The sequence below is a fragment of the Corythoichthys intestinalis genome, chromosome 2 (assembly GCF_030265065.1).
Source record: "Corythoichthys intestinalis isolate RoL2023-P3 chromosome 2, ASM3026506v1, whole genome shotgun sequence".
NCBI classification, from domain to species: domain Eukaryota; kingdom Metazoa; phylum Chordata; class Actinopteri; order Syngnathiformes; family Syngnathidae; genus Corythoichthys; species Corythoichthys intestinalis.
Genome location: NC_080396.1, coordinates 4,348,390 through 4,374,484, shown reverse-complemented (window position 1 = coordinate 4,374,484; position 26,095 = coordinate 4,348,390). Strand labels below are relative to the sequence as shown.

General features: G+C 39.0%; 1 protein-coding gene across 2 annotated transcripts; it reads left to right on the top strand.

Moving 5' to 3' along the window:
• Nucleotides 1-1,057: 1,057 nt before the first annotated feature.
• Nucleotides 1,058-26,095, top strand: borcs6 (BLOC-1 related complex subunit 6). 2 transcript variants are annotated; one of them, XM_057830571.1, is made up of 7 exons: nt 1,058-1,224; nt 12,123-12,613; nt 12,739-12,925; nt 21,305-21,487; nt 21,640-21,803; nt 21,880-21,963; nt 25,639-26,095. In XM_057830571.1, exons 2-7 carry the CDS (start codon nt 12,134-12,136, stop codon nt 25,762-25,764), a joined length of 1,224 nt encoding a protein of 407 aa, XP_057686554.1. In that variant the 5' UTR covers nt 1,058-1,224; nt 12,123-12,133; the 3' UTR covers nt 25,765-26,095. The 2 variants fall into 2 exon arrangements, with proteins under 2 accessions (XP_057686554.1, XP_057686555.1); XM_057830572.1 differs by having other exon boundaries at nt 1,121-1,224; nt 12,126-12,613.

The window sequence follows — 26,095 nt, the reverse complement described above, 5'->3', positions numbered from 1 at the left end:
CAGGCATGTATTTAAAATTTTAAAAAAGTCATTTCAATCAAAGAAAAAAAGTGCAAAAATTTGAGACTAAAAAATGCCTTCAAAAACTACTTTTCTTTTTTTTAATTGAATTTGAATAATAGAATTTTTTAAAAATTGAAACCTTTTAGATGTTTGGTTAGGACATTTGTGTCTTTATTATTCCATCAAAACAGTTGCTTCAAACAAAAATCGTATTTTCAGAATAAGAAAAAATCCAATAATTTTTTTTTTCAATAACAAAAAAAGGATTTGAAAGCAAAAAAAATATTTGACACTCAAAAATTTGCATTTTAACACTCACGATTTAATTGAAATTTGTTCTCTTTGTATGAAGCAATCCTTTTTGTGTTTGGGCCGTACAATAGTGCGGATATTTGTCTAAATCATTAAATCCCCAAAAAGTTGATTCAATAAAAAAATATATTTTCAAATGAAAAAACTCATGCAAAAATAACCCCCCTCCCCCCCAAAAATATTTTTTTTCTAGATTTGAAATGATTTTTTAATAATTGAAGTGAAAAAAGTTTTGAAGTATCTTTTTTTTAATTGAAAATATATATTTTGATTAAAGCAATTTTTTTTATTTTTTTTAATTGAATAACAAATCTACCTCCATGCTGCCTGGGCTGCCTCCAGGTAAGTAGAAAGACACGATTTACAGCCCCTGGCAAGGAGTAAAATTAAAAATCAATCAGGAATATGGCTCATACGTATTCTTAAAGTATGCAATAAAATTGCCATATCGCTCACGTTTATGACAATTCAAGCCGTTTGAAAATATGTAGTAAAATAAGCATTTTCAAACTCCACGCTTAGTTGGTATGTTCATCGAAAGGCTCTGACACAAAATGGCCGTCAAGCGATGATGTCCGTCTTTATTTGCTTGCAGCGTGCATAGCTCTATCCTTTTCTATATAATATCTATGGGTACGCAGATGCTGTTGTGTGGTGGATTTACAGCATTTAATCGAATTTGTAGATGTATAATATGCTTATATATTCACGTAATTTTTATTTCGTATTAATTTCATTTTTACCACACGTATACTATTTTTTTTTTTTATTCAGGCGGAACAATTAATTCTTCCTTTTTTGAGCCGGAAAACAAACTTTTGCCCAACGCAGGGAAGATATTTCCAAACGGACTACGTATTGATCTGTTTTCATGATAACGTTTGCCTCGTCAGATTGAGCAGAGGTTTGGTATGTTGACGAGACGAAATATGGTTATCCACATGATATATAATGCATATTTCAGGCGGTTGTTATTTTTTAAATGACTATTTTAATAGCCGTGAAACGACTTTATTGAACACCGCTAACTGAACAACAGAACAGCTAACAGGGTGGCTACATGACATTTCATAGGATTATTTATTTTTGCCTCTTAGTACTTTTATATTTTCGTTATGGTGGCTAGTTGACAGCCCTTGGGTGAAACCGTATACATGATGTCATGCATGCTAGCGTTAAATTTAAACTTGGTCGAGGCTGGTGCTGAGCTAATAAGATAGCATACTTGTATGATGCCATTAATAAATCACAGTTATACAATATGCTTATGACAAATTAGAGTTCATTACATTTAGCGTGGTTGTATGCCAATGGACGTAATTTAGCATCATGCAGCATCATGGGAGATGTGGTTCTTCTGTTGAATGTAGGGCTGCAGCCATTTAATATTTTAGTAGTCGATTAATCGATGGACTAGTTAGTTCGAATAATCGAGTTATCGAACAAGGAACATGAAAAATTAAAACACCTGAGCTGAGCCTCAAACAATATATATATATATATATTTTAAATGAGGATCTGTGTACAACAAAAGAACAATTGGCTAACTTGAATAGAAAAATCTGCTAGCTTAAATGCATAAAAGTTTTTTGTTTTTTTTCTTACAATGCTCTTAACAAGTGGTTCAGACACATTTTCCCACAAAAAACGGCTAAATATACCTACAAAGTAAATCAAGAATGCATTAAAAAAAACATTCGCTCAAACAAAAACTTATGTTGGTCTTAACAGGGAGCAGTTGGATTCAGCCATGTGAAAAGAGGCAGACCAGAGCGCATTGTATCCACCCTCATCAGTAAAATTAAATGCAAACACTTTTAAAATCAACCATTACAATGCCACTTTAATTAAACGAATACTCAAAGTTTAAAGAAAATTTAGTGAGAATATTTTTTTCTAATCGAATACTCGGGTTAATTAATCGTTGCAGCACTAGTTGAATGTTAATCTACGAAACAAACTAAGAAATAACCATATATTTATTTATTATTAAATATCAAAAATATGTGTTTGTCATAGTACAACTTTGACAATATTGTCCAGGGCCGATTCCAGAGTGCATTCTGGGAAAAATATCTTTATTGAGATTGGTGTAAAAAGCAGAAGCCAGTCCACATGTCATGAGGGAACGATTTAAAACACCAGAATACGCCAAAAAAAAACGCTTTACGCCTAAGGCATTTTATTATGTTATTTTTCGAGTTGTTGAATTTGACTACCTAAGAATTCAAAATGAAATGCATTTCACAGCTCATGAGTAAGAGGTGCTAAAAAGCTCATTCAGAGCCAAAGGCGACAACAATAAATATTCCCTCTTGGCAAGATAAGAACGCAGATCTTACCATGTTTTTCAAAACAAGCAAGCCTGGAGAGGATGCCGGTGAGTGGAGTGGGGTGGGAGTGAGGGCCATGGCATGTCACATGAGTGACACAAACAAACACTGCTACGGTGCAGGCTAAATACTCATACAGTAAGAAAATATCATTCATTGTGAACATACAGTGGTATGAAAAAGTATCTGAACCTTTTGGAATTTCTCACATGTCTGCATAAAATCACCATCAAATGTGATCTGATCAAAATTATACAGATGGAAAAAATAGTGCTTTAACTAAAACCACCCAAAGATTTATAGGTTTTCATATTTTAATGAGGATAGTATGTAGGGCTGTCCCAAACGAAAAATTTCCTCCCGATTAGTCAGCCGACTATTTTTACGATTAGTCGACTAATCTAATTTTTTTTTTTTTTTCTGACTACTTTAATAATGAAATTTTTGTTGAAACTTATTCATTCACAAAAAAAATATTTTGGAACATGTAAATTCTTTATTATCGTATAAATAGATACAGTGCCTTGCAAAAGTATTCGGCCCCCTTGAATCTTGCAACCTTTCGCCACATTTCAGGCTTCAAACACAAAGATATGAAATTTTATTTTTTTGTCAAGAATCAACAACAAGTGGGACACAATCGTGAAGTGGAACAACATTTATTGGATAATTTAAACTTTTTTAACAAATAAAAAACTGAAAAGTGGGGCGTGCAATATTATTCGGCCCCTTTACTTTCAGTGCAGCAAACTCACTCCAGAAGTTCAGTGAGGATCTCTGAATGATCCAATGTTGTCCTAAATGACCGATGATGATAAATAGAATCCACCTGTGTGTAATCAAGTCTCCGTATAAATGCACCTGCTCTGTGATAGTCTCAGGGTTCTGTTTAAAGTGCAGAGAGCATTATGAAAACCAAGCAACACACCAGGCAGGTCCGAGATACTGTTGTGGAGAAGTTTAAAGCCGGATTTGGATACAAAAAGATTTCCCAAGCTTTAAACATCTCAAGGAGCACTGTGCAAGCCATCATATTGAAATGGAAGGAGCATCAGACCACTGCAAATCTACCAAGACCCGGCCGTCCTTCCAAACTTTCTTCTCAAACAAGGAGAAAACTGATCAGAGATGCAGCCAAGAGGCCCATGATCACTCTGGATGAACTGCAGAGATCTACAGCTGAGGTGGGAGAGTCTGTCCATAGGACAACAATCAGTCGTACACTGTACAAATCTGGCCTTTATGGAAGAGTGGCAAGAAGAAAGCCATTTCTCAAAGATATCCATAAAAAGTCTCGTTTAAAGTTTGCCACAAGCCACCTGGGAGACACACCAAACATGTGGAAGAAGGTGCTCTGGTCAGATGAAACCAAAATTGAACTTTTTGGCCACAATGCAAAACGATATGTTTGGCTTAAAAGCAACACAGCTCATCACCCTGAACACACCATCCCCACTGTCAAACATGGCGGTGGCAGCATCATGGTTTAGGCCTGCTTTTCTTCAGCAGGGACAGGGAAGATGGTTAAAATTGACAGGAAGATGGATGCAGCCAAATACAGGAGCATTCTGGAAGAAAACCTGTTGGTATCTGCACAAGACCTGAGACTGGGACGGAGATTTATCTTCCAACAGGACAATGATTCAAAACATAAAGCCAAATCTACAATGTAATGGTTCAAAAATAAACGTATCCAGGTGTTAGAATGGCCAAGTCAAAGTCCAGACCTGAATCCAATCGAGAATCTGTGGAAAGAGCTGAAGACTGCTGTTCACAAACACTCTCCATCCAACCTCACTGAGCTCGAGCTGTTTTGCAAGGAAGAATGGGCAAGAATGTCAGTCTCTCGATGTGCAAAACTGATAGAAACATACCCCAAGCGACTTGCAGCTGTAATTGGAGCAAAAGGTGGCGCTACAAAGTATTAACATTAATATCGCACGCCCCACTTTTCAGTTTTTTATTTGTTAAAAAAGTTTAAATTATCCAATAGATTTTGTTCCACTTCACAATTGTGTCCCACTTGTTGTTGATTCTTGACAAAAAAATTAAAATTTTATATCTTTATGTTAGAAGCCTGAAATGTGGCGAAAGGTCGCAAGGTTCAAGGGGGCCGAATACTTTTGCAAGGCACTGTAACATAAATATCAATAATAAATCACAAGCAATGAGGTCAAATGCTGCTGGCATTAACTAGTGCTAAAAAAAATGTAAACGGAAACACTGTGACTTCACCTCTTTAACAGGAGTCGAAACAATTCTTACTCTTTTTGATCTTAGTGTCACAACCCCATACTGTCTGATCATTTTCTAATTACCTTTCAGCTTGTGCTTCAAGATAATCCGTCACTAGTGACGAGAACTCAGATGAAAAGGACATTAAGGCTGCAGCTATCGAATATTTTAGTAATCGAGTAATCGACTGAAAATTCTATCGATTAATCGAGTAATCAGATAAAACAAATATATTTTTAGGTGAAGAGCAATTATAACTAGGCCTGCAAGCAGGACTGAACGGGCCCTCGCAATCTAGCGCAACTCGGACGTCACGCAACTCGGACTGTGTGCAGGTCAGGGTGGTGGCAGATCCTCCTCTCTAATCATCTCATTAGAACCTAACATGCTCGAAAGTCGCCTATTTACATTCCCACACCCAAGAGATAAAAACCCCTATTGGAGAGAGTACTACAAAAAAGGAGCCACTACTGAGCTGTGCAGCCAAGCCCTTATTCAAAACCAAAATTAATCTTCTAACTGGGCCAATTCGACCAAGTGTGCCAACTATTGTGGCTCTATAAGCTCCCTGAGTCTCTGAAAAAAAATATTTCCTTTAAATGGCGAACAAAGGGTCGTCACGGCAACAGACAGAGACACGTGGACATGGGCCGTAAAAAAGTATTTTAATAGGTCTTGAAACTACAATGACCAACATGAAAAGAACTGGACATGTTTTGGAAAAACGAGTGACTTTCTATCGCCACTAGTTGGCGCTGTAGGGTTGATGCAAATGACCCCTACAAGGCCCTTCAGGGTATGACTCTCAACAAGCACGGGAAGTTTGGCGCAGATATCTTGTATATCTGCCGAGTTATGACTGTTTAAAGTTTTTGGAGAGAAAAATTGTTGACAGTCATTTTCACTTTCCTGTTTGGACCCCTCCGCTTCAACGAAACTTCAATATTTTTCATCAGGCACCTGAAGACAGGTCTTAAGGTTTCCCTTATGCAGGTTTGAGGTAGATTGATTTTTTCCCTTTAGAGGAGGAGTGTGTCCCGTAAAAAAGGGCATTTCCTGTTCCCACTAGGAGGCGCCAGGCACAAATGGTAAATTTTCAATCCAGTCCTGCTCAGGCTGGTATACCTCACACACATGCCAGATTTAAAATAGATTGAACGTTGTATGAGGGAGTTATCAGTCATTTTCCGAATTCGGTGTTTTGGCGAAAAAATGGAAGAATTTGGCGCCCCGCCCAGGTCAGGCCCATGAATGAAAACACACCATTTTTATAACTTAAGATTTCATATGCCTCATGAACAGTCTCACCAATTTTGAGAATGATCAAACTAATTCCCTAGGTGCCAAGGTGTAAAATGTGCACACTGTAAATCGATAAAAAGTTCACATTCAATCCAAAATACCCGATTTCCTGTAGGATTTGGAATGTGTGTGCAAGAGACTTTTTGGAGCAGTTTTGCACAAAGTTTTGACTCTCCAAATTTCATCACTCTATGTTAGAAAAACCTAAATGGACAGACCTTTTTGAAAATTTCAAGGGGGCGCCACTGAGCCATTTTGTTAAATTTTTTCGTAACGTTGCAAGATTATCGAACGTTATCCAAAGCCGCATGTATGTGCAAATTTTGGTGAGTTTTTATGCATGTTCAAGCCTCCAAATGTAAACTCCTACTGTGAACCGATAAAAATTTCACATTCGATCAAAAATACCCGATTTCCTGTTGGATTTGGAATACGGGTGCAAGAGACTTTTTGGAGCAGTTTTGCACAAGGTATCGACTCCCCAAATTTCATCACTCTCTGTTAAAAAAACCTAATAGGAAACGCCTTTTTGAAAAATTCAAGGGGGCGCCACAGAGGCATTTTGCTACATTTTTTCGTAACATTGCAAGATTATCGAACGTTATCTAAAGCCGCATGTATGTGCAAATTTTTACGAGTTTTTGTGCATATTCAAGCCTCCAAATGTAAACTCCTACTGTGAACCCATGAAAATTTCACATTCGATCCAAAATACCCGATTTCCTGTTGGATTTGGAATATGGGTGCAAGAGACTTTTTGGAGCAGTTTTGCATAAGGTATCTACTCCCCAAATTTCCTTGCTCTATGTTGAAAAAACCCAATAGGAAAGGCCTTTTTTAAAACTTCTTTCTGTCGCCACTAGTTGGCACTGTAGAGTTGATGCAAATGACCCCTACAAGAACCTTCAGGGTATGACTCTCAACAAACACGGGAAGTTTGGCGCAGATATGTTGTATATCTGCCGAGTTATGACTGTTCAAAGTTTTTTGCGTGACAAATTGTTGAAGTTCATTTTCACTTTCCTGTTTGGACCCCTCCGCCTCAACGAAACCTCAATATTTTTCATCAGGCATCTGAACACAGGTCTTAAGGCTCCCCTGATGCAGGTTTGAGGTCAACAGATTTTTTTCCCTTGGAGGAGGAACCTGTCTCGTAAAAAAAGGCATTTCCTGTTCTCACTAGGGGGCGCTAGACCTAATGGGTAATATTTCAATGCACTCGTGTTAAGGGTGGGATACCGCATATACATGGCAGATATGAAAAAGATTGAAAGTTGTGTCAAGGAATTATTAGCCATTTACTGAATTCGGTGTTTTGCCGAAAAAATGGCCGACTTTGGCACCACGCCCAGGTCAGACCCGTGAATGAAAACACACCATTTTAGAAACTTAAGATCTCATATGTCTCCTGAACAGTCTCACCAATTTTGAAGATGATCCAACTAACTCCCTCGGCGAAAAGGTCTCAAATGTGCACCCTGTAAATCGATAAAAATTTCATATTTGATCCAAAATAACCGATTTCCTGTTGGGTTTGGAATATGCGTGTAAATGCTTTTTTGGAGCGGTTTTGGACAAGGTATAGACCCCCCAAATTTCATTGCTCTACGCTGACAGACCCTAATGTTATAGGCCAATTTTAAAATTTCAAGGGGGCGCCACTGAGCCATTTTGTTATATTTTTTTGCAACGTTGCAAAATTATCGAAATTTACAATTTTCCGGACGTATGTGCAAATTTTGGTGACTTTTCGTGCATGTTCAGGCCTCCAAATTGGCCGTTTTCATTTGCCCTGAAAAATAAAAATTAAAAAAAAATAATAATAACTAGGCCTGCAAGCAGGACTGAACGGGCCCTCGCAATCTAGCGCAACTCGGACGTCACGCAACTCGGACTGTGTGCAGGTCAGGGTGGTGGCAGATCCTCCTCTCTAATCATCTCATTAGAACCTAACATGCTCGAAAGTCGCCTATTTACATTCCCACACCCAAGAGATAAAAACTCCTATTGGAGAGAGTACTACAAAAAAGGAGCCACTACTGAGCTGTGCAGCCAAGCCCTTATTCAAAACCAAAATTAATCTTCTAACTGGGCCAATTCGTCCAAGTGTGCCAAATATTGTGGCTCTATAAGCTGCCTGAGTCTCTGAAAAAAAATATTTCCTTTAAATGGCGAACAAAGGGTCGTCACGGCAACAGACAGAGACACGTGGACATTGGCCGTAAATAAGTATTTTAATAGGTCTTGAAACTACAATGACCAACCTGAAAAGAGCTGGACATGTATTGGAAAAACGAGTGACTTTCTATTGCCACTAGTTGGCGCTGTAGGGTTGATGCAAATGACCCCTACAAGGCCCTTCAGGGTATGACTCTCAACAAGCACGGGAAGTTTGGCGCAGATATGTTGTATATCTGCCGAGTTATGACTGTTTAAAGTTTTTGGAGAGAAAAATTGTTAACAGTCATTTTCACTTACCTGTTTGGACCCTTCCGCTTCAACGAAACTTCAATATTTTTCATCAGGCACCTGAAGACAGGTCTTAAGGCTTCCCTTATGCAGGTTTGAGGTAGATTGATTTTTTCCTTTTAGAGGAGGAGTGTGTCCCGTAAAAAAGGGCATTTCCTGTTCCCACTAGGAGGCGCCAGGCACAAATGGTAAATGTTCAATCCAGTCCTGCTCAGGCTGGTATACCTCACACACATGCCAGATTTAAAATAGATTGAACGTTGTATGAGGGAGTTATCAGTCATTTTCCGAATTTGGTGTTTTGGCGAAAAAATGGCCGACTTTGGCACCCCGCCCAGGTCAGGCCAGTGAATGAAAACACACCATTTTGATAACTTAAGATTTCATATGCCTCATGAACAGTCTCGCCAATTTTGAGAATGATCAAACTAATTCCCTAGGTGCCAAGGTGTAAAATGTGCACACTGTAAATCGATAAAAATTTCACATTCAATCCAAAATACCCGATTTCCTGTTGGGTTTGGAATACGCATGCAAGAGACTTTTTTGAGCAGTTTTGTACAAGGTATCGACTCTCCGAATTTCATCCCTCTACGTTGAAAAAACCTAAATGGAGAGGCCTTTTTGAAAATTTCAAGGGGGCGCCACTGAGCCATTTTGTTACATGTTTTCGTAACGTTGCAAGATTATTGAACGTTATGCAAAGCCGCATGTATGTGCAAATTTTGGTGAGTTTTTATGCATATTCAAGCCTCAAAATGTAAACTCTTACTGTGAACCCATGAAAATTTCACATTCGATCCAAAATACCCGATTTCCTGTTGGATTTGGAATATGGGTGCAAGAGACTTTTTGGAGCAGTTTTGCATAAGGTATCGACTCCCCAAATTTCATCACTCTATGTTAAAAAAACCTAATAGGAAACACCTTTTTGAAAAATTCAAGGGGGCGCCACTGAGGCATTTTGTTACATTTTTTCGTAACATTGCAAGATTATCGAACGTTATCCAAGGCCGTATGTATGTGCAAATTTTTACGAGTTTTTGTGCATATTCAAGCCTCCAAATGTAAACTCCTACTGTGAACCCATGAAAATTTCACATTCGATCCAAAATACCCGATTTCCTGTTGGATTTGGAATATGGGTGCAAGAGACTTTTTGGAGCAGTTTTGCATAAGGTATCTACTCCCCAAATTTCCTTGCTCTATGTTGAAAAAACCCAATAGGAAAGGCCTTTTTTAAAACTTCTTTCTGTCGCCACTAGTTGGCACTGTAGAGTTGATGCAAATGACCCCTACAAGAACCTTCAGGGTATGACTCTCAACAAACACGGGAAGTTTGGCGCAGATATGTTGTATATCTGCCGAGTTATGACTGTTCAAAGTTTTTTGCGTGACAAATTGTTGACGTTCATTTTCACTTTCCTGTTTGGACCCCTCCGCCTCAACGAAACCTCAATATTTTTCATCAGGCACCTGAACACAGGTCTTAAGGCTCCCCTGATGCAGGTTTGAGGTCAACAGATTTTTTTCCCTTGGAGGAGGAACCTGTCTCGTAAAAAAAGGCATTTCCTGTTCTCACTAGGGGGCGCTAGACCTAATGGGTAATATTTCAATGCACTCGTGTTAAGGGTGGGATACCACACATACATGCCAAATATGAAAAAGATTGAATGTTGTGTCAAGGAACTATAAGTCATTTACTGAATTTGTCATTTTGCCGAAAAAATGGTCGACTTTGGCACCACGCCCAGGTCAGACCCGTGAATGAAAACGCACCATTTTCAAAACTTAAGATTTCATATGTCTCCTGAACATTCTCACCAATTTTGAAGATGATCCAACTAACTCCCTCGGCGAAAAGGTCTCAAATGTGCACCCTGTAAATCGATAAAAAATTTCATATTTGATCCAAAATAACCGATTTCCTGTTGGGTTTGGAATATGCGTGTAAATGCTTTTTTGGAGCGGTTTTGGACAAGGTATAGACCCCCCAAATTTCATTGCTCTACGCTGACAGACCCTAATGTTATAGGCCAATTTTAAAATTTCAAGGGGGCGCCACTGAGCCATTTTGTTATATTTTTTTGCAACGTTGCAAAATTATCGAAATTTACAATTTTTCGGACGTATGTGCAAATTTTGGTGACTTTTCGTGCATGTTCAGGCCTCCAAATTGGCCGTTTTCATTTGCCCTGAAAAAAAAAAAAAAAAAAAAAAAAAAAAATAATCCTTTGCAAAACAATAGGGCCTTCGCACGCTTAGTGCTCGGGCCCTAATAATAATCCTTTGCAAAACAATAGGGCCTTCGCACGCTTAGTGCTCGGGCCCTAAATATACATGAGAAAACAAGACATTTAATCTAATCTTGAACCATTTTCAGTCAATCAATGTCGTTATTTTCGATGTATATTGTTGAAAACAGCCAACAATTGCATCTCAGATGTAACTAGAATTAAAAAAAAAAGACTAATTCACTGCTTTCACTCAAAAAAACTTTTAGATCTTATTAAAAAAAAAAAATATATATATATATATATATATATATATATTACCTAAAAATGCCGTTACGCTTGATAACACACATCACTTAAAAGTTTGGATTTTTTCCCACGTGTTTCAATTGAGTTTCTCTTTGTGTCAAGCCATTTTTAAGTTCTAGTTAAGTTTTAAGTTAGTCTAAACTGTAAGTCCTGATAGGATTTTGAGTTTTTGCAGTGTTCAAAATAAATGTATGATACAGGCTGTATTGGAGCACATTAGGGACCAGTGCTACTTAGTGTTTTATCAAGAAATGACTACTGAGCTAAAATTGATAGTTAGCATGATTACGTTTTTATTTTACACCCTCATCACTCCACAATGCTATGTTATGTTAAAGCCTGTATGTAAGACACTATAGCCACGCATCGACAGTGGTCATAATTAGTTGAAACCTAGCCCTCCGCAGGGCTAACGTTACGTGAGCTAGTAGCGACAGTAACGTTAATCTTATTTATTAGCGCTTAGCGCTCTTTATTAGCGCTTAGCGCTCTACTGCTTTAAGATGGCGGCTGTTGACTAACGCTGCCCAGACGCGGCCGAGTCTGTCATTTTGCATCTAGTTCAACATACATGTGATCTCTATGAGACGCATCAGACGCAACCTGTACCAACGTAGCATCGTGCGGGCTAGTATTTAGCAACGTCGGCGTCGTTTGTGGCGGCTGTCGGCTGCAGTAAGTTTTTTTTTTTCCTTCTTCCTCTCCGCACGTGACAGCGCGTTGTCCCGCATTAAAAGTAGTCCGAGCAAAACGTGATGCTTAGAGCTGTCAAAATAAACGATTACTCGAGGTGAATAAAATTACTCAGATCAGTTTTTAAACTCTTGAGTTACTCGAGTTGCTCGAGTACTCGTTTCAGCTCTAATGAAAATGTACGGTTTGATGATGTGAAACAAACCAACTTTACTTGTTCTGTGTCCTCCAGCAGGTGGAGGGATGAATTTCTCCCCTGCGGTTGACGCAGAGGTGCCAGAAACTCCCAATGGGGTTCCCTCGTCCGAAAATAGCCCTTATTTTGCGGACCCGTCAAAATGCGTAGGGCGTAAAGTGGACTTTTCTGAAGATTCGTCACGGGACGGCTCCTTCAGACACGCGGAGAACCATGTGGATGGAATAAAAGGACTTGATGATCACTACCGCAAAGTCAGTGAAATGGGAGACATTGCGAGAAAGGATCATTTTTCTCTGGACTCCTCTGAGGACGCAGACACGGCACCCTCTGACGACGCCGTAGTCTGTCCTGCCGTACAAGAGGACAAATCGCAAAAAGTATCACACGAACTTATGTCTTGGAGAGGACATCCTTTTGTTGCTGACATGGACAGCGGAGAGGAGGAGAAAGAGAAACATGAGGAGGATGAGAAGAATGAAAAGAAGTGGTGGAACGAGTCCCAGGGTGAGAAAAAGGAGATTGAGGTGAGCCGGTCAGCACCTGGTTTTAATCCATCATCGTAGTTTTTATATGACCGCCATCAATCTGCGTGACTTGCTAATTGAACTTTTGCCTCTTTCCTTTGTTACCCTCCATTGTGATGTTCCAGTCTTTACATCATTACTCCTCATCAGCACCCGGTCCCAGCACCTCGTACTCCCGACTGGCGCCAGCTTCCCTCCACTCAGGCGACGATGCGCCCTGTCCCCCTCACGTCATGGCCCAAGTTTGGGTCCGCAATGTCCGAGGGATGCAGGACAGCAAGAGCCTGGATGAGATCAGTCAAGCCTGCGGAGGTCGATCTGTTTTCTTGTTAGCACATACAGTGCCTTGCAAAAGTATTCGGCCCCCTTGAACCTTGCAACCTTTCGCCACATTTCAGGCTTCAAACATAAAGATATAAAATTTACTTTTTTTGTCAAGAATCAACAACAAGTGGGACACAATTGTGAAGGGGAACAAAATTTATTGGATAATTTAAACTTTTTTAACAAATAAAAAACTGAAAAGTGGGGCGTGCAATATTATTCGGCCCCCTTGCGTTAATACTTTGTAGCGCCACCTTTTCCTCCAATTACAGCTGCAAGTCGCTTGGGGTATGTTTCTATCAGTTTTGCACATCGAGAGACTGACATTCTTGCCCATTCTTCCTTGCAAAGCAGCTCGAGCTCAGTGAGGTTGGATGGAGAGTGTTTGTGAACAGCAGTCTTCAGCTCTTTCCACAGATTCTCGATTGGATTCAGGTCTGGACTTTGACTTGGCCATTCTAACACCTGGATACGTTTATTTTTTAACCATTCCATTGTAGATTTGGCTTTATGTTTTGGATCATTGTCCTGTTGGAAGCTAAATCTCCGTCCCAGTCTCAGGTCTTGTGCAGATACCAACAGGTTTTCTTCCAGAATGTTCCTATATTTGGCTGCATCCATCTTCCCGTCAATTTTAACCATCTTCCCTGTCCCTGCTGAAGAAAAGCAGGCCCAAACCATGATGCTGCCACCACCATGTTTGACAGTGGGGATGGTGTGTTCAGGGTGATGAGCTGTGTTGCTTTTACGCCAAACATATCGTTTTGCATTGTGGCCAAAAAGTTCAATTTTGGTTTCATCTGACCAGAGCACCTTCTCCCACATGTTTGGTGTGTCTCCCAGGTGGCTTGTGGCAAACTTAAAACGAGACTTTTTATGGATATCTTTGAGAAATGGCTTTCTTCTTGCCACTCTTCCATAAAGGCCAGATTTGTGCAGTGTACGACTGATTGTTGTCCTATGGACAGACTCTCCCACCTCAGCTGTTGATCTCTGCAGTTCATCCAGAGTGATCATGGGCCTCTTGGCTGCATCTCTGATCAGTTTTCTCCTTGTTTGAGAAGAAAGTTTGGAAGGACGGCCGGGTCTTGGTAGATTTGCAGTGGTCTGATGCTCCTTCCATTTAATATGATGGCTTGCACAGTGCTCCTTGAGATGTTTAAAGCTTGGGAAATCTTTTTGTATCCAAATCCGGCTTTAAACTTCTCCACAACAGTATCTCGGACCTGCCTGGTGTGTTCCTTGGTTTTCATAATGCTCTCTGCACTTTAAACAGAACCCTGAGACTATCACAGAGCAGGTGCATTTATACGGAGACTTGATTACACACAGGCGGATTCTATTTATCATCATCGGTCATTTAGGACAACATTGGATCATTCAGAGATCCTCACTGAACTTCTGGAGTGAGTTTGCTGCACTGAAAGTAAAGGGGCCGAATAAAATTGCACGCCCCACTTTTCAGTTTTTTATTTGTTAAAAAAGTTTAAATTATCCAATAAATGTTGTTCCACTTCACGATTGTGTTCCACTTGTTGTTAATTCTTGACAAAAAAATTAAACTTCATATCTTTGTTTGAAGCCTGAAATGTGGCAAAAGGTTGCAAGATTCAAGGGGGCCGAATACTTTTGCAAGGCACTGTAACTACAGTATAATGATTTAAGTGCCTGTGACAGCATTAAAAAATCTAGCATTATTCTGTGAATTAGAATCATATTTTGAGACGATTCAACTTTATACAACAATTTTGCAAAGCGCAGGCGACGAGAAATGAGTCTTTTAATCTGATGCTTAGCCCCGCCTGTCATTATAGCGCTCTAGCATCCCCAGTTGGAGGATGATGTCGGCAAGGTCACAATTTCAGCTTATCTAGAATTCAGCCCATTGAGGGGGAAGATTCAGAATGAGGAAAACAGAGCAGCAAAATGTCATTGTTTCAATCTCTCTACTCCAATATTTTTATAGGATATCCTGTTTATCTAAGTATTTTCCCCAATTGCTAAATATATGGTATGGTCATGACAAATAAAAGTCTTGTGCTAAATGGAATATGAAATATTAAAAATGCATTTCTTCGGTACGACAGGGCAAAATTACTGCATAATGGTCAAAACTAGGAGTGGGAACCTCAGGGCACCTCACGATACGATACGATTCGCGATTCAAGGCTCACGATAACGATTATATCACGATACAGCGATTATCGATATATTGGTCAGAAATTGGATACATGACATTCTACGATACAACTATTGAAACGAAAAAAAAAAAAAAAAAGATATTTAAAAATAGAAAAAATACTGTTTAAGTCATTTATTAAACAGTGGCACCTTTTCTGCGCAACATTGCTGTAAAATATAAATCTAATGCAAATTGTGCCCCTGCACATATAGAGGAAACAAAACCACAACCACTGATATCGCTTGGAGAGATCATGATGAATGGCACCCTTAATTTCTTTAAAGTTTTAAATCTTTAAAAAAATAAATACATAAAAAGTGCCGTAGGTGTCAGCAGTTGAGCTTGGAGTGGGGCAATGATAAAATTGGTGGGTCTTTTCTTCGTATATGACCTTTGTTGCTTGGTTTGAGCACTTCCGCTATCTGCTTCAGCATTTAAGATATCAGACTTGCCAGTCAGTTCCTCACCTTAAAAACAACAAAATAAAACAAAAAATATTAACTACTTCATTGCGTTTGAGTTGAAATCCTGATTTTTTTTGTGTTGGAAGTATTGAATTTAAAAAAATATGAATTGAATGTATAGAAATTAAAAATTCAATAATTACCTATTTTTAATATGTAGGCTACATCAATAATTACCTATTTTTAATATGTAGGCTACATTAATTATCATGCACATCACTTTATATATCTTGGAACCTATTCAAACCATTTTTATAGCTTATTGTATCAAAATGACAGTAGTAACAGTTTGTGTAGTAAACTAGATGGAAATTGGTTCTCAAATAAATCGGTAAATTCATGTGGGCTTGTTCGATATTCATTTTCATCCAGTTTAGGGTCCTGGTTTATTTTATATCATTCAACACCAAATGTCATCAAAATAATACATGTAAATTAAAAAGTCAATTACATTGCAAAACTTTCTTACCTCAAGTGATGAAAGCGAAGCTCACAATCTCCGGTGTCCACTACGTCACCAGCTCCCAGTGAAACTTATTTTTCTTAGACAATTCTTGCATACAGCAAAGTCCTTGTTCACCTTACTTCCTTTCTTGTTGGTGTAAAATCTAAAGTGTGTCCCCATGTGTGATTTGTAGCAATATTTTTCTCATTTTTTCCTCCACCGTTCTCACGGAGCTTTTTTATTTTTTCAACCCACTTGGAGCTTCCTCTCCTTCTCTAGACAACTTGTGCGCACTTTACCCTCACCGCTACTCCCGAGCGCCCCTAGTGGACCGCCAAGGAATTGCTCAACAAACATTGAGCAGTTTACAGCATCCATACTCCATTGTATGGCCAATATGTTAAATAAAAGTATCGATTCTTGGCGGGAGCATATCGATAACCCATCGGGTTGCAAAATATCGCGATATATCGCTGTATCGAGATATTGTCACACTCTTAGTCAAAACTGCCGACTTCTTTCTCTCCTGAACGGTATTTTATGCCACTCGATTTAGTCAGGCTTTTGTCATTTCCCTGCCCCGGCTTCGGAGACGGAGGAAAGAGTGTAAACCAAACAGGAGGCGTGATAGCTAGCCGACATGCTAACCTGAACCGAGCAGTTTTTCTATGTCTTATTTTCGCCTTTCGAAAATCAAAAAAAAATCACACAAAACTACCCCGACTCATGGCACACATGGTGGCGTGGTCGATTGTCTTCACCGATCGGCCAGCCCCCAGCGGCGAGCAAGTTACGGCTCGTCGTTCTGCTGCGGCCACAATGGGCTGGCAGTAGTGCTGCAACGATTAATCGATTAACTCAAGTATTCGATGAGAAAAAAATATTCAAATTAAATTTTATTGATTTGAGTAGTCACTTCGTTAAAGTGGCATTGTAATGGTTTATTTTGAAAGTGTTTGCATTTAGTTTTATTGATTGGGGTGGATACACTGCCCTCTGGTCGGCCTCATTTCACATGGCTGAATCCAACTGCTCCCTGTTATGACCAACGTAAGCTAAGTTTTTGTTTGAGCGAATGCTTTTTTTATGCATTCATAATTTAGTTCATAGGCTTATTTAGCTGTTTTTTGTGGGAATATGTGTCTGAATCATTAAGAGCATTGTAAAAAAAAAAAAAGTTAGCATTTTATAGCATTTAAATAGCAAAAGTCTGCTAGCTTAAGTTAGCCAATTGTTCTTTTGTTGTACATAGATCCTCATATTTTTTTTAAAAATAAAATTTTAGGTCGAGCGCCAGTATTTTAATTTTTCATGTTACTTATCCGATTATTCGAACTAACTAGTTCATCGATTAATCGACAACTAAAATAATCGATAGCTGCAGCCCTAGCTGGCAGTGCTCGTTGCCGGGAATGAATTCTGAAAATAGCCCATTTTTGGTGGACAAACTTCCAAACGTTGCAGCGGGGGGCTGCTCGTGGCCAAGCCGAGGAAAGCGCATTCCCGGCGGGCACAGGAAAAGGACAGAGGGGGTGGAAGTGACCATGGTGTGTGACTAGCTGGAGCCGAGTCACCCACAAAATGCAAGCTACTTCCTTATTAAAACGTGTGCCATGATCCCATGAAATAAATGGTTGGGCTGCAGCTATCGAATATTTTATTGAACCATTTTTAGAATATCAATGTCTTTATTTTAGAAGTACATTGTTGAAAACAGCCAACAATTGCATCTCAGATGCGATTAGAAAAAACCCCCGAATTCACTGCTTTCACTCAAAAAACTTAAGACCTTATTGAAAAAAAGAAAAAATCTTCTTACCTAAAAATGTAATTACGCTTCAGGGTTACCACTAGGATTTTTTGAAGCTGTGGTGGTGGGCTACATCGGAGTCGGACAGTCCCAACAGGTCGTACCGCGGCGAAATTGCTTCACATCATGACGAATGAGGAAGCAAATGAGGAACCATAACAAATGTCTATTTCAAATATTTTATTAGCCAGGCTAATGTCATAGCTCTCAGCTACGGTACATTTACATAAAATGCATAGTTGATAACAGCTCCTTGCATCTCATAGTCCATTTTTTCCCCCTTTATTTGGCCCTAATACGTACTACATTGCCACAACAATAATTGTCCGTCTGTCAACTTAAATCTTTTCTTAATACTTCAAAATACTCATTTGAAATTACAACCAGTGATATCAGCAACGAAAAATGCTCTTCTAGTACGTGAACATTCGGGTCAAACACGCGCCATAAAGAACTTGAACGTTATGTCGATGTCAATACTAAAGTCGTTTTCACAGGTTTAAACCAGAATTGCATTGTTTAACCTGAAATACCTTTCTTTGGATTTTTCTCCCAATTTCCAACCCCGCACCAACGTTGTCAGGCACAAGCTGGCAACAGGAGAACCGATGTGATTTTCAAAATAAAGCATGTAAAGGAACATTTTTTTCTTGATGTGCTATTTCAGATGACTCCTGGCAAATAGTGCGTAAATAGTGAGCTATAAGGCTACATAGAAAGTGTTTCCGAGCAGCAAAATCTGTCTTCTCAGTGTCCAGTGTTTTTAGGTCTGTGGTGGAGTGGGCCGGGCCAAAGGTGTGGTTGCGTGTTATTTCGGGACTATCCCTCTGTGGCCAGTTTTGGGCGGTTAGGTTCGTCCGTGGATGGGACGTGGTTGCCACAGCGACCGACGCTGGTCTTGACGTCCCAAGCGCCCGCTATCAACTTTGTTATCAGGGCTTGTTCTACTTGTTTTGGGACAAAGAGCAGTCCTTGCAGAACTGATTGCAAGAGTTTGGTGCATCAATCTTGCTCGTGACGCACACGTTGGGCTTCTATGATAAGATGGCGTTGTGTATCTATTCTGCTTTTCATTAAACTATGGTGTGCTATTTATTTTATATAGGTGTGTTTAGAGTAGTTCAGTTCTACAGTAAATATGAGATATGATACTATTCCCTGATTAATTATATTACATGTGTTCGAGTAATGCAAACAGTTAGACGGTAGAAATTAGATCTTGTGCCCGAACCCGGCCCGACCCGACCTGAATGTCGGGTCAGGCCCAAAATGTTAAGCATTCACGTTCGGGTCGGGTCAGGCTGCCGTGCCGGACAAAAAATTATTTAAAAAAAAAAAAGAAAATTATTTCGTTGTGTAAATGCTTTTATAATTCTCATACAAATATGTAGACTATTTAGATATTGAGTAAACTTGCATTTTTTTTCTGACAACTGTGAATTTGTTACAAAAGACACTTATTTATGCACACAAAGGCAACACAAATGTGATCCTTTTGAATCTTCTCTGTGTGTCTGCAAAACCGCATTTTTTTTTAATATTAAACTTTCCCAGCGTTATTTCGTTGTGTAAATGTTTTTATAATGATCATAAAAATATATAGACTATTTAACCCTTTAACACCGAACGTGTCGGCAGCGACGCGTTTACGCATATCGTCTTTGAAGCTTCGTCACGCAGTAATTACATCACCCACGTGCTGCTGGTTGGTCTCGTTTGAAAGTGCGGAAGTTGATGTCCACACCAGTTTTTATTTGAAGTCAATCGGCTAAGAAAAACGGGAGATAATGTCATTTTAATTTTATAGTTTTATTGCACTCATAAACATACATTAAAACGCTGCATGGACCATGTATCCATCTCCATATTGTCATCATTTCTTGTCCTTTTTCAAAAGCGACAGCTGCACAAAATATTACTTATACCAAGAGTCGTTGTGATGTCAGGAAAGACGAACCGAATGTGATCATTTTTAATAAATTTCCGAGTGAGGCGCCAACTATTGAAAGGGAGGCATGCGAAGCAAGCAGCGGCCGGTGTCGTGCCGAAAAATGCACAACACCGGTTGGTTTGAGCGAGCGACTTTGAAACGTGCAGAATGAATCTAAGACTACATTTAGCACAAGCTAATGCATTATTTCATTAACTCAAGGAAGAAGATGAGTCGTATTTGTCGTTGTTTTTCTCTGATGAATCGGCGTCTCGGCGAGTAGAAGTGACAGCAGCGCGCTAAAGAGTAGGCTGTGTGACGTTGTGTGTGACGCAGCTCCGTGACCTGTTCAAGAAGAAGCTTTATTGAGTGCGCCAAAAAAAAAATTAAAAAAAATACTTTATTGGGTCGCATGCCTGAAAAATCCAAGAAATTGAACTACTTGTCAATATTTTTTGAAATACTTTTTTTCAATGTTATATTTATTTTTTTCTTCACTATAATCTTTTCAATTTTTATGTAGATGTGTGTGCGAGAAGCTTGATTGGACGTATATACTTTTGATAAGGTGATGGGTACAACACCTAACTTCACAAAGAGATATCTTTCAAACCCTTTTTGTGTTAGATGATATATGCACATTTTTTTCTCACTATTTTGCACACTATATAGCCTGTTTTGACCATAGTATGTGTAAAGGCCAAAAACGCCTATGACCATACCTGCTGTTTGTGTTGAATTGTCAAACATAAAACTATTCAATCTTATTTTTTTCTATTGAATGTTTATCCTAACAAGTTGAATAAATATTATCAAGCTTCAAAACGGTTGGTCGAGCATGTTTGGTTGTCAATGGGACGTCAACTTTACAAATTTTGAAAAAAGATTTTGGGATTTTTTTGTCTTTTTGGGTCCAAAATGTGGATTATAATTGGTCAGTGAAGAAAACAACAGTTTAGACATGAAGTTCAAGGTGTCCTGAAAAAAAGGACCCAATTTGGCCAATGTAAACATTTTTTTCTTTGAAATATAAAGGCAACATCAAATCCATGCAAATTCGGCCAAAATAGGCTTAGGTGTTAAAGGGTTAAACGTTAGGGAAACTTTTTCTGCCAACTCGAAGAAATGAAAATAAATTGCTGCGTTTTTTTTTCCGCGTTACTCCAACAAATTAAAAAAAAAAAAAATCGGGTATTTCGGGCTCGGGCCTGCAAATTTAGTTAATTGATCGGGTTCGGGCCGGGTCGGGCCTCAATACCAGTGGGCCGTGTCGGGTCGGGCTGGATTTTTTAGGCCCGAACTAGGCTCTATTAGACGGTGCCTACGAGAAACGGTACCATTTTTCCATCCCTCCCTCAGGAGCCCCGATAAGGTTGATTGACTTTACTGTGTTCAAGGGCATGGAGTGCAGTCTGCCTAAACTATAGTTAGATGAATGTGTTAGACTAATGCAAACAATTATATGGTGTGTGTGAGAACGGTACATATTCCCTTCAACGGTTAAAGAAACTTTTTTTCCCACACTCATCTCAATAGGTGGAGTAGGGACCCGGGGAGCGGGCAGGGGGGGCCAATCCGAAGGCAGACGTGCAACAATCTCCTCGGCCCTCGAGCTGGAGGGCACGGTCAGCCACGAGGGAGACCTCACCAACTTTATCACCAAGAATCTAGAGCAGAAGATCAAGATGAGTTCAAAGCCCAGTTTGGACTGCAGTGACTGTGAGTATGACATTTTGTCTTTCTGCCAACACATTTTCCGTTTGGTCATCTTCACGTCAATATTTTGCAAAAATGCGTTTGGTCATCATAAAAAACAAATGAAATCAACTCCTCATATTTCATTGAAAATCTGAAATGTTTAAACTTCGCAGCTGACTGTTCGGGTCCCATATACCGAAGCCGAGGACTGTTACGGCGACTGGCGGACATCCCGCCCATTGATCCGACCGTCCTGGTGGACCTGCAGAGGCACACGCAGGATATAGCGCAGAGCGTCGAGATGATGATGCGCAGCCTTAACGGGACCATTCAGAATGTGAGTCTTGAAAATCTGTAGTCAGCAATTTTTGTTTCTTTTGTGTTGACCAAAATCTCTCTTCTCCGATGACTAGATGACGGCTCTGAGTGTTGGCTACATCCAAACATATAGAGACTCGGTGGACAGCCTAGGAGAGTCTGTGGACATGAGTATCAAGGTGATCTGCCATATTCTGTCACAACTGAAGCTGAGTAGAAAAATATAATATAAAGTGGTATGAAAAAGTATCTGAACCTTTTGGAATTTCTCACATTTCTGCATAAAATCACCGTCAAATGTGATCTGATCTTTGTCAAAATCACACAGATGAAAAAACTGTCTGCTTTAACTAAAACCACCCTAATAGGTTTTCATATTTTAATGAGGATAGCATTCAAACAATGATAGAAGGGGGAAAATAAGTAAGTGAACCCTCTTCCAAAAGAGACTTCAAGAGCAATTGAAACCAATTTTTACCAAACATTTCGAGTCAGCTGTGTGCCCAATTACTGATGAGTGGCTTAAAGCTGCCCTGCCCACTATAAAACACACACCCGGTAAGAAATGTCTTGATGAGAAGCATTGTCTGATGTGCATCATGGCTCAGTTAAAAGCCAGTCTTAAGACCTGCGATCAAGGATTGTTGATTTGTGTAAAGCTGGGGAAAGATACAAAACCATCTCTAAAAGTCTGGATGTTCATCAATCGACCGTCTGAAACATTGTCTACAAACAGAGAGAGTTTGGGACTGTTGCTTCTCTCCCAAGGAGTGGCCGTCCACCAAAGATGACGCCAAGAGTTCAGCACAGAATACTCAGGGAGGTAAAAAAAGAACCCTAGAGTGTCTGCTAAAGACTTACAGAAATCACTGGCACAGTCCAATATGTATTTGCACACATCACCTATATGTAAAACTGGCCAAGAATGGTGTTCATGGGAGGAACCCACAGAGGAAGCCACTGCTGTCTAAAAAAACATTGTTGCTCGTTTAATGTTCGCAAAAAGGCACTTGGACACGCCACAGAGGTTTTGGCAAAATATTTTGTAGACTGATGAAACCAAAATTGAATTGTTTGGGTGTACTACACAACGTCATGTGTGGAGGAAAAATGGAACAGCTCACCAGCATGAACACCTCATCTACACCGTGAAGTATGGTGGAGGGAGCATCATGATTTGGGGCTGTTTTGCTGCCTCAGGGCCTGGACAACTTGCAATCATTAATGGAAGAATGAATTCAAAAGTTTTGCAGGAAAACATGAGCCCGTCTGTCAGGCAGTTATAGCTAAAAAGAGGATGGATGCTGCAACAAGACAATTAATCCGAAACACAGAAGTAAATCAACTTCAGAATGGTTTCAGAAAAATGAAATAAACGTCTGGAGTGGCCAAGTCAAAGTCCAGACTTGAACCCCATTGAGATGCTTTGGCATGACTTAAAGACAGCGATTCATGTCAGACATCCCAGGAATCTGACTGAACTACAGCAGTTTTGTAGAGAAGAATGTGCCAAGATTAGTCCTGATCGATGTGCCAAACTGATGTGCAACTACAGGATGCGTCTGGTTGAAGTCGGTGCTGCCAAAGGGGGGGCCACAAAATATTAAATGTGATGGTTCACTTACGTATTTTCTCCCTTTTTTGTCATTGTTTGCAAATTATCCTCATTAAAATATGAAAAACAATAAATGTTTGTGTGGTTTTAGTTAAAGCAGACGCTGTCTTTTCATCTATGTGATTTTGACAAAGATTAGATCACATTTGGTGGTGATTTTTCTTATATTCTTTTTCATACCACTGTAACATATATCAAGCATTTTAGTTTGGAGACATCTAATGGTCATCTAAAGCATAACTGCTGTGCTAAGCTGTGACCAGCCCTTGTACAAAAGCAGAAGGCTTCTACATTAACTTTGAAGGCAATGTCTTTATCGGCCGAAACTGATAATGAAAAACCAACGTCGATATTATCTGACATCATTTTAAAACACTTTTATCGGCCGATATCGTTTCATAATTAGCTTTCGCACAAATATAGCCTATGGCGCTAACTAGCTAAGGGTCATAACAGGGTGTGTTTGGAGAATATAGATTACACATGAAGCACGGATACCTACAACAAATCTAAGAGTGTTGTCGCCTAAGTGGTTAGAGACTGAAAATGTGGCAACCATGAAAAATTGAATGAGAGTTTTTTTGTTTGTTTGAATGAGAAGATACAAAGCTTGTTCGTCCCCATACCCAAAAATTCGCTTCGTTATAAAAGCTGCAGGGTACAAACAGAGAGAAAAAAAAAAATAGCGGCTCATAGTCTGGAAAATATGGTAATTGTTTTACGTTGTAATTAGGGCTGTCAAACAATTAAAATTTTTAATCGAGTTAATTACAGCTTAAAAATTAATCGTAATTAATCGCAATTCAAACCATGTATAAATTATGCCATATTTTTCTGTAAATTGTTGGAATGGAAAGATAAGACACAAGATGGATATATACATTCAACATACGGTACATTAGTACTGTATTTCTTCATTATAACAATAAATCAACAAGATGGGATTAACATTATTAAGATTCTCTTAAAGTGATCCATGGATAGAAAGACTTGTAGTTCTTAAAAGATAAATGTTAGCACTAGGGCTGTCAAAATTATCGCGTTAACGGGCGGTAATGATTTTTTTAAATTAATCACGTTAAAATATTTGACGCAATTAACGCACATGGCCCGCTCAAACATTAAAATGACAGCACAGTGAAATGTGTACTTGTTGTGTTTTTCGGAGTTTTGTCGCCCTCTGCTGGCGCTTGGGTGCAACTGATTTTGTAGGCTTCAGCACCCATGAGCATTGTGTAAGTAATTATTGGCATCAACAATGGCGGGCTACTAGTTTATTTTTTGATTGAAAATTTTACAAATGTTATTAAAACGAAAACATTAAGAGGGGTTTTAATATAAAATTTGTATACCTTGTACTAACATATATCTTTTAAGAACTACAAGTCTTTCTATCCATGGATCGCTTTAATAGAATGTTAATAATGGTAATGCCATCTTGTTGATTTATTGTTATAATAAACAAATACAGTACTTATGTACCGTATGTTGAATGTATATATCCATCTTGTGTCTCATCTTTCCATTCCAAAAATAATTTACAGAAAAAATATGGCATATTTTATACATGGTTTGAATTGCGATTAATTGCGATTAATTACGGTTGATTAATTTTAAAGCTGTAATTAACTTGATTAAAAATTTTAATCGTTTGACACCCCTAGTTTATTATAACAATAAATCAACAAGATGACATTAACATTATTAACGTTCTCTTAAAGTGATCCATCTTAAAAGATAAATGTTAGTACAAGTTCTAGAAATCTTATATTAAAACCCCTCTTAATGTTTTCATTTTAATAACATTTGTAAAATTTTCAATCAAAAAATAAACAATTAGCTAGCCATTGTTGATGTCAATAATTACACCATGCTCACTCATAGTACTAACCCATAAAATCAGTTGGACCCAAGCGCCAGCAGAGGGAGACAAAAAACACAAGTAACAAGTGGACATTACACCGTACTGTCATTTTAATCTGTTTGAGCCGGGGCATGTGCGTTAATTGCGTCAAATATTTTAACGTGATTAATAAAAAAAGTTAATTACCGCCCATTAACGAGATAATTTTGACAGCCCTAGTTGTAAGGTGCATTTTGATAAAATGAACTGTTTTCATGGATTTAAATTTTGAATGAATGAATGCTATAGCATTATAGATGTCTTTGTGCTATTGTGTGTTACCAAAATCCAAGCCTTCATTGTGCGTGATAAACACGTGTTGTCTGTAACCCGCAGGGCATGTACACGCTGATGGCGCGATGTGAGGAATTGGACCGATCCATGCAGCCCATTAACATCCTGGCGGCGCAGATACGAGACATTAAACGAACCCTTGATGCTTTGGAGGCCATCTGCAAGTAACTTAAGCCACCTTTTGTGATACTCGTCACAGCATCCACATCCCAGGAACCTCTTCTGCACTCTTTACTACTGCGGTCACCGGGCATGCTGGATTATTTGGCACTCCTTCGTTAACCATGATCACGTCACTGTATTGTACTTGATTCTTTTAATCGCTCCGGTCAAAAACAAAAACAAACAAACAAACTGGAGGATGCAGGTTTTGTGCTCGTTTTGTTCAGATTGCAATAACCTCTCCTTCCCACATGAGGGCGATATATCTCGTTTGTTCCAATGACAGACTTTTTGGGTGTACGAAATAGCTATTTTTTAATAAAATGCAATAATGTCA

Coding starts and splice junctions, on each gene's coding strand:
- borcs6 (XM_057830571.1), top strand. CDS start 12,134: ATGAATTTCTCCCCTGCGGTTGACGCAGAGGTGCCAGAAACTCCCAAT. Junction 21,488..21,639: donor CAGTTTGGACTGCAGTGACT/GTGAGTATGACA, acceptor TAAACTTCGCAG/CTGACTGTTCGGGTCCCATA. Junction 21,964..25,638: donor CTGTGGACATGAGTATCAAG/GTGATCTGCCAT, acceptor TGTAACCCGCAG/GGCATGTACACGCTGATGGC.